This window comes from Podarcis vaucheri (assembly GCF_965113315.1).
Source record: "Podarcis vaucheri genome assembly, chromosome: Z".
Lineage (NCBI taxonomy): Eukaryota > Metazoa > Chordata > Lepidosauria > Squamata > Lacertidae > Podarcis > Podarcis vaucheri.
The window spans coordinates 38280556-38293882 of NC_138758.1; the positions used below are offsets into that span (position 1 = coordinate 38280556).

Here is a 13327-nt window from a genome sequence, read left to right on the forward strand (position 1 = left end):
TCAACATGTCTGCTTTGAGTAAAACTCGGCTACAAGCTTAAAAGTTTAGCCCTCTCAGAGCTACAATTCCCAGCACCCTTAGCAAACTACAGTTCCCAGGATTCCTAAGTGGAAGCCACAGGCTTTGAATGTATGGTGTGGGTGTGATCAAATGCCCGTGCATTGTGATATCCTCTTATCCAGTAAATTAAAAGACTGTAGTGTTTAAAAAATAGTACCCTGCCTATGGGGTTAGTAGTTAATTAATGAATCGATTATATTTGGACACATTTATATATTAGATAAATAGTTGTATGAGCAAAAGGAATATAGGGAGAGGAACTGAATTAAATTATATCAATTAATTGTTAAACATGCATTTGCGAAAAGGTGCTTTCTTAAAGGGCCAGAGAGAGTGACTGGCTCTTCCAAATATTTGTACGTTCTACACAGCGCCTGGCGCCCTCTTTGGGCCCCTGGTGCACAATGTCAAATGAACCATAGTGATGCAAATGCTGTATACAAAGCAAACCATGCTTTTTCCATCCTTCCCAGCCCTTCGGAGCTTCCCCTGACAGATCGTGAGATGGAGATTCTCAACAAGACAACAGGGATTGCTCAGACGGCGGAGATTTTGACGGATCCTATGGACGAAGAAGTCGCCCCTCCCAAGCCTCCCCTTCCCTGCATCCGGGTCGCTGAAAACAGGTAGAGCTGGAAGAAATGAGTTCGAGAGTTGCCCCAGTAACCTCTTGTCACTACAGTCAGGGTTGAAATAATTAACTAGTTGTCATTAAGAGGTTTTCAGACTTCAGAGAACCCTTTCCATGTCAGCTTGTCAGGCAGAGACAGGGTTCATGCTGCTGTTTTGTGTTGTGTGAATGGACTGTAGAACCCCAGGGGTGGCTGGTGCAATACTTCTTGGGGTTGGTAGGGCAGAAGTAAAAGGCAGCATTTCCTGCGCTGATGACAAAAGGCTAGAAATGATCTGTCTGTCTCTGTGTGTGGTCTGTATCTGTACAGTGTGTGCACATCTGAGCAGGCATACATTGGCCACACTCACCACCGGTACTGGAAAACATTCTGATTTCCTAAGCAAGGTGAGATTAGATGCATAAGTTGAGCGGGTGAAGGTACAGGTGCATTCATTTCTAGTTTCATGGAAATGGGGGTGGAGGGCGTGGGGAAATAAAGCAAAAAAGAGTGGAAGAAGACAAAGCGAAACTCTTGTTATCTTCCTTAAGCCGCAAGCACACAAGAGCTCCTAAATTGTGGCAGAGATGGTCACAAACTTAAAAGTAAAGATAAAGGGACCCCTGACCATTAGGTCCAGTCGTGACCGACTCTAGGGTTGCGGCGCTCATCTCACTTTATTGGCCGAGGGAGCCGGCGTACAGCTTCCGGGTCATGACTAAGCCACTTCTGGCGAACCAGAGCAGCACACGGAAATGCCATTTATCTTCCCGCCGGAGCGGTACCTATTTATCTATTTGCACTTTGATGTGCTTTCGAACTGCTAGGTTGGCAGGAGCAGGGACCGAGCAACGGCAGCTCACCCTGTCACAGGGATTCGAACCACCAACCTGATCGGCAAGTCCTAGGCTCTGTGGTTTAACCCACAGCGCCACCCGCGTCCCTGTCACAAACTTAGATGGCTTTAAATTCGGACTGGACAGATTCATGGAGGAGAGCGCTATGAATGGCTACTAGACATGGTGGCTTCGTTCTGCCTCCATGGCCGGATCCAGTAATGCTTCTGAATACCAAGTGCTGGAAACTGCATGAGGAGAGAAGTGTCTTGTGCTTGGATCCTGCTTATGAGCTTCCCTTAGGCATCAGGTTGGCAACTGTAAAAACAGGGTGCTAGACTGGATGGGCAATTGGCCTGATCCAGCAAGGGTCTTCTTACCTATTTTTTAGAAGTTGGGTGGGTGGATGTGATATTTCTTATGACCCTCCACCCAGCTGTTCAGGGTTGTTTAAGAAGAACGGCAACACCTTGCTTGTTGAAGTGTGTGATGGGGGATGCAAACAAATACTGTGTGGCTTGCTAAAATCGTGTGAGATTCTTTTCCTTTTGCAGGCTCTGTGGTCACTGGTGTGAGTTGGCTGTGCAGCTTTCTCACTGTTGAAGGGCTTTGACATCAAGACACCCTCTGGGGCAATGGGCGTGCCCCAGAAACAGAACAATTTGCAAACATATTGGCATCCAGAAAATCTTACCATTATCTGGTTGCTTGGGGTGTGTGTTTTTTTGGTCAGCCCCATTAGGAACAATTAACTCCCCCCCTCATTGAATGCTGAGGAATGGTTGGTTTGGGTTTTACTACAATTTTCAAACTTCATGAGAAACTCCCTCCTTTGAAGGAAATAGCAGCTAATAATAATAATAATAATTTATTATTTGTACCCCGCCCATCTGGCTGGGTTTCCCCAGCCACTCTGGGCGGCTTCCACAGAAACCAAAAAACACTAAAATATCATACATTAAAAGCTTCCCTGAATAGGGCCGCCTTAAGATGTCTTCTGAATGTCAGGTAGTTGTCCATCACCTTGACATCCGATGGGAGGGCATTCCACAGGGCGGGCGCCACCATCGAAAAGGCCCTCTGCCTGGTTCCCTGTAGCTTCGCTTCTCGCAATGAGGGAACCGCCAGAAGGCCCTCGGCGCTGGACCTCAGTGTCCGGGCAGAACGATGGGGGTGGCGACGCTCCTTCAGGTATACTGGGAAAGGCTATAGCTCAGTGGTAGAGCATCTGCTTTACTTGCAAAAGGTCCCACGTTCAATCTCCAGCATCTCCAGGTAGGGCTGGAAAAGATTGCCTGCCTGAAACCCTGGAGGACCTCTGCCAGTCAGTGTAGACAGTACTGAGCTAGATGGACCCAGCGGTCTGTCTCATTAGAAGGAAGCCTCTTGGGTTTTCCTGTTTAAATCAGTACTTTATTCAGAACCATGAAGACTGGAATCTTACTTTGTTTTCAGGGGAAGGGCCTAGGATCTTCAGGTAGGTCTGGGAGAGACTCCACATCTGAGAAACAACTGGTCAGTTTAGTTCCACCTTGTCTGCACTGCTCAGGAGCAGCAGCTCTCCAGAGTTTTGGGTGGAGGGTGGTGGTCTCTCCCAGCCCTACCTAGAAATGCCAGCAGGGTTCAACCTGGGACCTTCTGCATGCAAAGGAAATACTCTGCCACTGAGCTATGGCCCTTCCTCAACCTTCTTAGAGATGGTTATTGTGGCTTTTTGATCCAGAAGTACTTGGCTGGCGTTGTTGTCTTCATGTTTTTCTTTGACCCACCTTTCACAGCCCTCCTCCTGCACTGCCGCCGAAGAAACGCCAGTCAGCGCCATCTCCCACTAGAGTGGCTGTTGTGGCACCCATGAGCCGGACCACCAGTGGGTCCAGTTTGCCAATTGGAATAAATAGGCAGGTAAGTCGGAAGTTGCCTCGTGCCAGTTCAGACTGTTGGCCCATCTAGTTTTCTGCTCTGAGTAGCAGACCACTGTAATTGCTGGTGGTGGGACATGAAAGTGCAGAGTACCAGTGGGCACTGCATGATGTTGGTCCCTATTTTGTCACTGACCTGGGCAAGGAAGTTGAAAGGCTTGGCCTGGCCCAGCACAGTGATGGGGGCACATGTTGCCCCCTCTCCCCATTCATCATTAAAAGGAGGGGTGCCATGTTGAATCTGTATGTCTGGGTCTGTGTTTGGTATAGACTACCTTTGCCTCTATGTGTGTGTGTGTGTGTGTGTGTGTGTGTAGCTTTTTAGGGGGGTGGGGAGCGAAGTGAGACAGTTTTATTGCAAAGGTTGAGAAGCCTAGTTTCTTAAGTAGATAAACATGGAGGGGGTTAAAGCTGGAAACAGCTGATGCTTTCCCCATGTGTGTGGGAGGTCTTTTGGCTCCACCCCTGCTAAATCACCCTCCTGCCCCCACCCCCGCAACTGGGAGAACTGTGTACAGCACATTGAACTCCTTGGAGGAAAGGCGGAATATAAACGAAATAAATAAAACTAAATTCCCGCAATGCAACTCCCAAACATTCCAAGACAACAAAACCTTAACTTTTCAAAACACATTAAAACCTGAAAGCATTTTATTGATGTTTTCACATTATATCATGCCTTTGTTGTTCACTGCTTTGTTATTTATTTTTAATGAAAGTGTGGCTTGTAAATATTTAAATAAAATAAATACCTTGAATAAATGAAACAAACATAACTCCCCTCCTCTTCTTCTTCTGTGCCTCCAGGATTTTGATGCGGACTGTTACGCGCAGCGGAGGCTGTCAGGAGGCAGCCAGTCCTATGGCGGGGAATCCCCCCGCCTCTCGCCATACAACAGCATGGGCAAGCTCAGCAAATCCGATGAGCAGCTCTCCTCGCTGGACTGTGACAGCGGGCAGTGCTCCCGCAACACAAGCTGTGAAACGCTAGGTAGGGAGTGGGTGTTCTTGCCAGAGGACCTGGAGTGGGGAAAGGGGACAGGGTACATGCACCCTGCAGCTTGGGTTTTGGGGGCCTGGTGTTTAGAAATGCCTCTGTAGCATCTAAGCTGATCGTGATTGATTAGTGGCTCCTTTTCACAAATGTGAACTCAAAGCAACTTACTGAAACAAATGTCTGGAGACAACCTAGAATGATAAAGTATATGTTATGTTTTTATTCTACTCAACCTACCCTGCTAAAAAAGAAAGAGAGCAGAAGACTGGGTGAATAAAAATGTTTTTGCCTGGCAAGTAAGACCAGATAGTGACAGCTGCTAATGGAGCCTTGCTGGGAAGGGACTGTTCTGCGAACAGGAAGCCACCACTGAGAAGGCCCTATTCTGGTGCTACTTTTTGTGTGCAGTTTAAAGAAAAGGCAAATAAGAGGGAGATGTAATAGAGGTGTATAGTAAAAATGATGCCTGGTGTGGAGAAACTGGATTGAGAGAGGATTATTCATTGAAGCTGAATGCTCAGGACAGAGTGGTTTAACAGCCACTCCCTCTTCACAGGGATCTCTGGGAAATAGTAGTTGTGTGAAGGAAATAGGGTTCCCTTAACAACTCTCAGCACCCTTACCAAGCCACAGCTTCCAGAATTACTTGGGGGAAGCTATGGCCGCTTAAAGTGGTGTCGTAGTACTTGAAATACCGTATTTTTCGCTCCATAGGACACACCTGACCAAAAGACGCACCAAGTTTTTAGAGCAGGAAAATAAGAAGAAAAAATCCAACTCAAATGTTGTACTAAACTATTTAAAACAGCAAAGTGGGTGGCTCCTGTCCACTTTGCTGCTTTAAAGCGAGCCACAATATATAATGAAGAGAATGGAAAAAGGACAGACATTCCATTATAATGTAGCTGTTTTCATCATCACTGGGAAGTCAGTATTGGCAGCAGTCACAAAAATTAAAATTTGAGCATTTTACTGTTATTAATCAAGAATATTAATAGTCAGGGAGAGAAACCAGGGCTGTGCAAATGAGAAGTGCTTGGAGTATGGAGGAACAGCAAAGAGATCCAATGATTGCGCTCCAGATCCTAAATCTCTGAAGTTTTCTCAAAACAGGCCTGGTTGTTTTGAAAGGAAGATTCAAAGAGTGGGAAATGGAGTGATTGAGCAAAGAACAGAGGAGGAAAAGAGGGCAGATAAATAGCTCCCATTCAATAACAAGAGAACACAATGTTTTTGGTTTGGTATAGGTGGACTGTACTTGTAAGAATTTGTATAATGAATTATAGATTTGGAGTGGAAAATCAGTGCCTCTTTTCAGCAATAAAGATTAGCTGCTAGGAACATGGTCCACACACAAACACACAGGATGTCTGGTTATAGTTGCAGTTACAGATAGGTAGCCGTGTTGGTCTGCCATAGTCAAAATAAAAAAATTCCTTCCAGTAGCACCTTAAAGACCAACTAAGTTAGTTCTTGGTATGAGCTTTCGTGTGCATGCACACTTCTTCAGATACAGAGCAGTGTATCTGAAGAAGTGTGCATGCACACAAAAGCTCATACCAAGAACTAACTTAGTTGGTCTTTAAGGTGCTACTGGAAGGAATTTTTTTATTTTGGTTATAGTTGTTTAGTTTAAACTGTTACTGAGCCAGATGCCTGCTCGGTTTTAGCTGAGCTCACTAATACTGAATTGTGGAAATGCTTTGCATGTATTTATGACTATTTCTGCAAAACTGCTACCTGAAGAAATCCCCAAACTTAGTATTTTTAAACTTCAAATGGAGCTCAGAATCCGGTTAGGCAATCCTTTGCAGTTGAATTAGGAGGCACTGAGAGAAAGCAATTTGCTGCTCCCCACCCCCCTCCACCCCAGGATCACACAGCCTTCCCTCTGCTTGCAAACCTTGTCGGAGCTTCACGGGGAATGCGAACGCTATAGGCAGAGCAGTGTGGCTCCCCCCCCAAAGCACCCCAGGAGCGCAGGGCAAAGACGCACAGCCTTCCCTCTGCTTGCAAACCTTGTCGGGGCTTCAGGGGGGATGCAAAAGCTATAGGCAGAGCAGTGTAGCTCCTCCCCCCCTCCACCCCAGGATCACACAGCCTTCCCTCTGCTTGCAAACCTTGTCGGAGCTTCAAGGGGAATGCAAAAGCTATAGGCAGAGCAGTGTGGCTCCCCCCCAAAAAAAAGCACCCCAGGAGCGCAGGGCAAAGACGCACAGCCTTCCCTCTGCTTGCAAACCTTGTCGGAGCTTCAGGGGGAATGCAAAAGCTGTAGGCAGAGCAGTGTAGCTCCTCCCCCCTCCACCCCAGGATCACACAGCCTTCCCTCTGCTTGCAAACCTAGTCGGAGCTTCAGGGGGAATGCAAAAGCTATAGGCAGAGCAGTGTGGCTCCCCCCCCCCAAAAGCACCCCAGGAGCGCAGGGCAAAGACGCACAGCCTTCCCTCTGCTTGCAAACCTTGTCGGAGCTTCAGGGGGAATGCAAAAGCTGTAGGCAGAGCAGTGTAGCTCCTCCCCCCTCCACCCCAGGATCACACAGCCTTCCCTCTGCTTGCAAACCTTGTCGGAGCTTCAGGGGGAATGCAAAAGCTATAGGCGGAGCAGCGTGGCTCCTCCCCCACCCCCAAAGAGCACCCCAGGAGCGCAGGGCAAAGACGCACAGCCTTCCCGCTGCTTGCAAACGTTGCCGGGGCTTCAGGGGAAAGCGGAGGCAGCCGGCAGAGCACCGTGGCTCCTCCCCCCATCCCCGAAGAGCACCCCAGCAGCGTAGGGCAACAGCGATTTGGCTCCAGGGACCACACATTCGCTCCATAAGACGCACAGACATTTTCCCTTCCTTTTTAGGAGGAAAAAAGTGCGTCCAATGGTGCGAAAAATACGGTATATGGTGTTGATGTGGCCTTAGTTGGCTGTGCCTGTCATTGTGTGTGGAGCCACTTACTGTTGGCCTCCCTGACTTCCTGCGAGTGGCAGACCCTGGGGCCTCAATGATCAGCAGTGCCCTTTGCGATGCCAAAATTTGGCACCTCCTCCTCCAGACCTCTTGCCTTCCACGCTACATAATAGTTGTGGTGCCCCTGAGGCTCCACGCTCAGTGTGACTGAACTTGCCGTGCTCCCTTAAATCCACCTCTGCTTCTGCCACACCAGTCCCAAGGGGCACCACCCACTGCTAGTCTGTCCTGATGTGTATCAGCACCCTTCTGACCTAGCAGTTGGGGCTCACTGTTGCTCAGTCTCCTGACGGTTGCCTCTATTCTGTTCTCCACAGATCATTATGATCCAGACTACGAGTTCCTGCAGCAGGACCTCTCGAATGCCGACCAGTTACCTCAGCAGGGGCCCACCGCCCTCAGCCCTTTGCCAGAGTCTCTGGGGGAGGCCGGCTCCCCGTTCTACGGACGCACTTTCCAGCTGCCAGTGGCGGCCGCTTTGGCTGCTGAGGTCCCTCCGGCTCTCCCAGAGAAGAAGAGGAGGGGGACAGTCAACCCTACTTTTGATACTTCCGGCTGCCGTGTCTTGTTCGAGAGGCACCCCTCGCAGTATGACAACATTTCAGAGGACGATCTGCACAACCCCACCCTGCTCCCCACTATGACCATCACGCCTTTTGCCACCGTGCTGCCCTTCCAGCCAGGGAACTCCCCAGCCCCCGTTGAATTCCTCACTGACTTTCTCATTCCGGACTCCACTAGTGACTCTGAGAAACCGCCACCTCTGCCAGAGAAGAAAAACAAACACAGTAAGTGCGAAATTGACTGTTTTTCATGGCTCATGTGCCCATTGCAGCTCAGGAAGGGGCTCCATGTTAGTAGAGTCACTTAAAATAATGCAGATTGAGTCTAGAGCAAAAATGTCTGATAATACTTCCCTGTGCAAACCAGAAAAAACTGTGTATAGTTTGAGGAGAAAGGAACAGAGAGGTGTGTGTTTTTTTGGTTTTTTTGTTTGTTTGTTTGTTTGTTTGTTTTTTGTTCCTGTACATAGCAGGAACACAAACATCCAAATATACGGAGGAAAACTCCCTTGGAACCACATACCCAATCATACCAACTAAATGATCCCTGCTGTTGTACTTCCAACATTCCACAGTGGTAGAGCACATGGTTGCATGTAGGAACTCTAGGGTGAATCCCTGCCATCTCCAGGAACGGCAGGGGAAGACTTCTGCCTGAAACCCTAGAGAGGCTCTGCCTGTCAGTGCAGACAGTAATGACCCAGATCACAGGCAAGGTGATTATGGCCCTCTGGATATTGCTGGACTACATCTCTCATCATCCCTGACTATTAGCCATGTTGGCTGCAGGTGGAGCTGGAGTCTGGAAGTTTTCTCTCAGTTCATTTTTCCAATTTTCAGTTCTCCACATTTACACATCACTTTGCATTTTAAAAAAAGTCACTGGGATGACTTCTCAGCATTCAGGTGTGCATTTCTTTCTCTCAACTCACACATTGTTGTATTTAATTTTATCTAATGCACATATTTGTTTAAGCCATTTCCCCATATAGAATGCATTATGGTTCATTATTTTCACTAATATACAGTTTTATGCACCTTTTCCTCTTCGATACACTTTTTTTTTGTTGCACATTTTTGGGGGATGGGGAATGTACAAAATCTGGAGGTGTTAATCTAGAAAAATGGCTACATTTGGATTCACTTACTATTTCAGGAAATGCGAATGAGCCAGTGCGGTATAGTGGTTAAGAGTGGTAGACTCGTAATCTGGTGAACTGGGTTCGCTTCCTTGCTTCTCCACGTGCAGCTGCTGGGTGACCTTGGACTAGTCACACTTCTCTGAAGTCTCTCAGCCTCACTCACCTCACAGAGTGTTTGTTGTGGGGGAGGAAGGGAAAAGGAGATTGTTATCCGCTTTGAGACTCCTTAAAGGTAAAGGGACCCCTGACCATTAGGTCCAGTCGTGGCCGACTCTGGGGTTGCGGTGCTCATCTTGCTTTATTGGCCGAGGGAGCCGGCATACAGCTTCCGGGTCATGTGGCCAGCATGACTAAGCCACTTCTGGCGAACCAGAGCAGCACACGGAAATGCCGTTTACCTTCCCGCCGGAGCGGTACCTATTTATCTATTTGCACTTTGATGTGCTTTCAAACTGCTAGGTTGGCAGGAGCAGGGACCGAGCAACGGCAGCTCACCCCGTCACCGGGATTTGAACTGCTGACCTTCTGATTGGCAAGTCCTAGGCTCTATGGTTTAACCCACAGCACCACCCGCGTCCCCTTGAGACTCCTTAGGGTAGTGATAAAGCGGGATATCAAATCCAAACTACTACTACTACTACTATTCTTCTTCTTCTTCTTCTTCTTCTTCTTCTTCTTCTTCTTCTTCTTCTTCTTCTTCATTCTTTGCTGTGATGTAACCAGGCCAATTTCCCACATCCCCTCCAAATGGGAAATCCCCAGATTCCTCAAGGGAAGCCATGCTTTCCCCCCTCATATAGAACAGCATTAGGGAACCTCCAGCCCATCATCCACCAGTATCTTGTTCTCAGTGGCCTACTTTGCCTGTGAGGCTGTCTGCCCCTGCAAACCATGCCAGCCTGGTCAAGACCCGGCATCAGGTATTGGGCTTGCTGATGCCACTGATCAAATCCCTGTGCCTTTGCCTACATAACTTCATTTCCAAACTACGCAAGCAGATGGAAATGCTTCCCCTGACCTCATTGTGATGTCAGGCGATTGACAGGTGCACAGCTGCCATAATGGCCTTCGGAGGATGAGGGTTGGTGGATGTAAGGATCCTTTTCCTCCACTATAGGATGAGCAAAATCTCATTGGTGGTCATGGCTACCACACAACTGAAATGGCAAAGATAACTTGGATTGGTTCTATACCTTGATCCATTGATGCAGCCAGTGGTGCTGGGGAAGGGAAGGTTCCCCAGAAGCCTCCCAGGTGGGTAACCCACTCACACCCTCCTGTGTCTTTTCTGTTCCAGTGATGGCCTATATGCAGTTTGTAGAGGACTACTCAGAACCACAGCCTTCTATGTTCTACCAGACACCGCAGAATGAACACATCTACCAACAGAAGAACAAGCACCTGATGGAGGTTTATGGGTTCAACGACTCCTTCAGCAGTGCTGACTCTGGGCAGGATCTTGCGCCACCCCCTGCCCTCCCACCAAAACAGCGGCAGTTGGTGAGTGCTCCTTTCCTCCTCTTCCTGACCCACCAGATGGGATGCATTTTGGATTTGTTTATCCACCTTGCCGAGGAGACAGGCCCCATTACTTGTAGTTCTTCTCTCCCACCGAATGTTTATAGATGATTTTGTTTTTATTTCACTTACTTGGGTAATTTATAGGGCCTTGACCATACAACCCAAAAGCCACCAGGGTGAAGGCATTGGATTCAAACATCAGAAGAGTCTGGCTGCTGGATCAGGCCAAAGGTCTCACCATGGTCAACTAGATGCTCACAAGTGGGACCTGTGTGCAACAGTGCTCTCCAGTTGTTCCTCATCAACTGGGCATGGAGGTTGTGCTATCACCGTAGACCTCCAGGCCAGGGGCCAATCTAGTCAAGCATTCTGCTCTCACATTGGCAAACCAAGTGCCCCAATGGAAAGCCTGTGAGCAGGACTTGAGTGCAATAGCTCTCTTCCTGCTTCCAAATCTGGCATTCAGAGGCATATTGTCTTTGACAGTGGATGTAGAACACAAGAAGAGCCCTGCTGGATCAGGCCCAGGACCCAGCTAGTTCAGCATCCTGTCCTCACAGTGGCCAACCAGATACCCATTATGGGAATTCCATAATAGTTAAATAGCAGAAACTCTCAAAAATGGCAAAAACTCTTTGGGGGGTTAGTTCTTGTGGGACAATCTCTCTTTTCTGGTGTTTTCTAATTTAAAGTCGTAGCAGACTTATTGTCTGCAGAGAGAGCCCGGCTTTACAATTAACATGGCAAATCAAACACAGGCAGCCGGTTCTGTATTTTAGATGTTTCCTCATAAACATGCACTGCAAGACATTGAAATGAAACAAAGATCCTGTTGCAGATATTCCCTTCTTTTCTATAATTTCGTCTATTTCCTTTAGCAATGTAGAAGAATAAGAAGCTATGCAGGTCTCAAAAGATCCTGCCCCTGTCAGCTGTTTGATCTGGGAGTTTACAGGGCCTGGCTTGAGGCCATTCTTTCCCCCCTTTCTTCCCTCCTCCTCCTTTCTTCCTCTTTCTTCCTCTTCCTCTCTCATTCTCTCTTCCTCCAGCAGGCCTCTTTTGCTGCCTCCTCCTCCTTCTCCTCTGTCTCCTACTGTGTCCAGCCACCTAAAGTGCCCATCGCCACCGAGGACATCGGCACGGCTCAGGGCCTCACTATGTCCATCTCTAATTCCTTCCTCCACCAGCATAGCACCCTTCCTGTGCACTCGGTGAGTTACTAACTTTGGACTTCTTGTCTTGTCTTGCTGACTCCTGCTGTCTCTTTGGTGGGGGGTGGTGGCTGTGATTTACTGCCCCAGATGCTGGTGGGGTGTGTGTTGTGGGGGAGGGGGCAATGTCTTTGTGATTCTTTGGGTGCCAAATATACCAGCCATAACTGCACCATACATTTAAAGCAGTTACAAGCCACCAGAGGCATAGTGTTGCAGGGGATCAGGAGGGGTCAGAGACTGATTGCTATTTCCACAGCAAGAATCCCTGTCTCCAGCGTCCTGATTGGCGTGAAAGAGGAGCTTTTCGGCTACTGAGAAGTCTTCTCACCCTTTGTGCTGATTGGAGCTGGTTGGAGCCAATCAGAGTGAAAGGAGATGAGCCAGCCACTGAGGATTGACTCAGGGAAACTCTGGAGAACAACAGCTTCTGGAGAAGTTGTTATGCATGCACCAAAGCTAAGCACTTAGGAACACTGACAAGGGGCTTCAGCTGTGAGGGAGCATAGCTATGACTATCGTGAAGGGACCCTGCACTTCTGAATTTGCCACTGCACTACTTTGTACCACTTTAAACAGTCATGGCTTCATCCACAGAATCCTAGGAACTGTAACTTGTTAAAGGTGTTGGGACTTATTAGGAGACCCCTTACTTTCCTCACGAAGCTACTATTCCCAGAGTTCCCTAGGACAAGGAATTGATTGTTAAACCACTGTACCATACAACATTCCTAAAACACTCATCCAATTAGTGGGACAAGTCCTACCACACCCCTCTCAAAGGTGAACATCACAGTAGAGGCTCGCTTCACTACCAAGGGTCTGAGTAATAAAAACTGCCTAACCTGAGGCCAGAAAGCTCCCTAGCAAGAGCATTCCACAAACTGGGAGGGTAAGGGCAGGCGCCACTGAAAAGGGCTTGTTCTCATGGGGTCACTCCATACCGGCCGCAGTCAAAGCACACAGAGAAAAGCCTCTGATGAAGACCACAATGTCTGGGCTGGTCCTTCAGGTAAGCTCCACACCTTGCATCCAGCAGGAATATATGGGAGGGAGGAAAGAGGTGGCTAGTAGCTGACAGGAGTAGGGACATTTGCCAGGGAGTCCATGATGAGAAACACCCTTAGCCAATGGGGAGATATGCTGGGAGTTGTAGTCCAACAACATCTAGGGATCCAAGGTTGAATGGCACTTACCTAACCTATTCTGAACGACATCTCTCCATGGTCCACTGCAGGGGCCTGTTCTAGCTCTGCTGCTTGCAAGCCTTGAAATTAGATTTGACTCTTAGGCTTTCTGCATCCAGAACCATGTGCTGTATTGCCCATCCATCCATTGCCTTTGAAAATCAACTGTGCAATAAATGAGGGTGCATAGAGGATCTTTCCTAGTTCCATCCCAGTAGCTCCTTCTGCGCCATTTTGTTTCCTTCCCTGGTGATGTTCAGCGATTTTTGGAATATACTTTCTTCCTTCTCTATCAGGACTAGAATCTTTCAGCCTCCCCCAACTCT

The 13327-nt window shown here is 48.2% G+C and overlaps 1 protein-coding gene across 8 annotated transcripts in view; it reads left to right on the forward strand.

The window, feature by feature from the left end:
* Positions 1–13327, forward strand: part of RAPGEF1 (Rap guanine nucleotide exchange factor 1) — a 108030-nt gene that overhangs the window by 63893 nt on the left and 30810 nt on the right. For 5 of the 8 annotated variants that reach the window (XR_014215579.1, XM_082207798.1, XM_082207796.1 and 2 more), the window contains 6 exons: positions 535–687; positions 3287–3410; positions 4235–4418; positions 7695–8165; positions 10380–10582; positions 11653–11814. Coding sequence is in view for 7 of the 8 variants with exons in the window: in XM_082207798.1 (XP_082063924.1) it covers positions 535–687; positions 3287–3410; positions 4235–4418; positions 7695–8165; positions 10380–10582; positions 11653–11814 (1297 nt within the window). In the remaining variant the exon portion in view is untranslated. The remainder of the gene's footprint in view (positions 1–534; positions 688–3286; positions 3411–4234; positions 4419–7694; positions 8166–10379; positions 10583–11652; positions 11815–13327) is intronic. The other 3 variants (XM_082207801.1, XM_082207802.1, XM_082207797.1) reach the window with 2 other exon arrangements.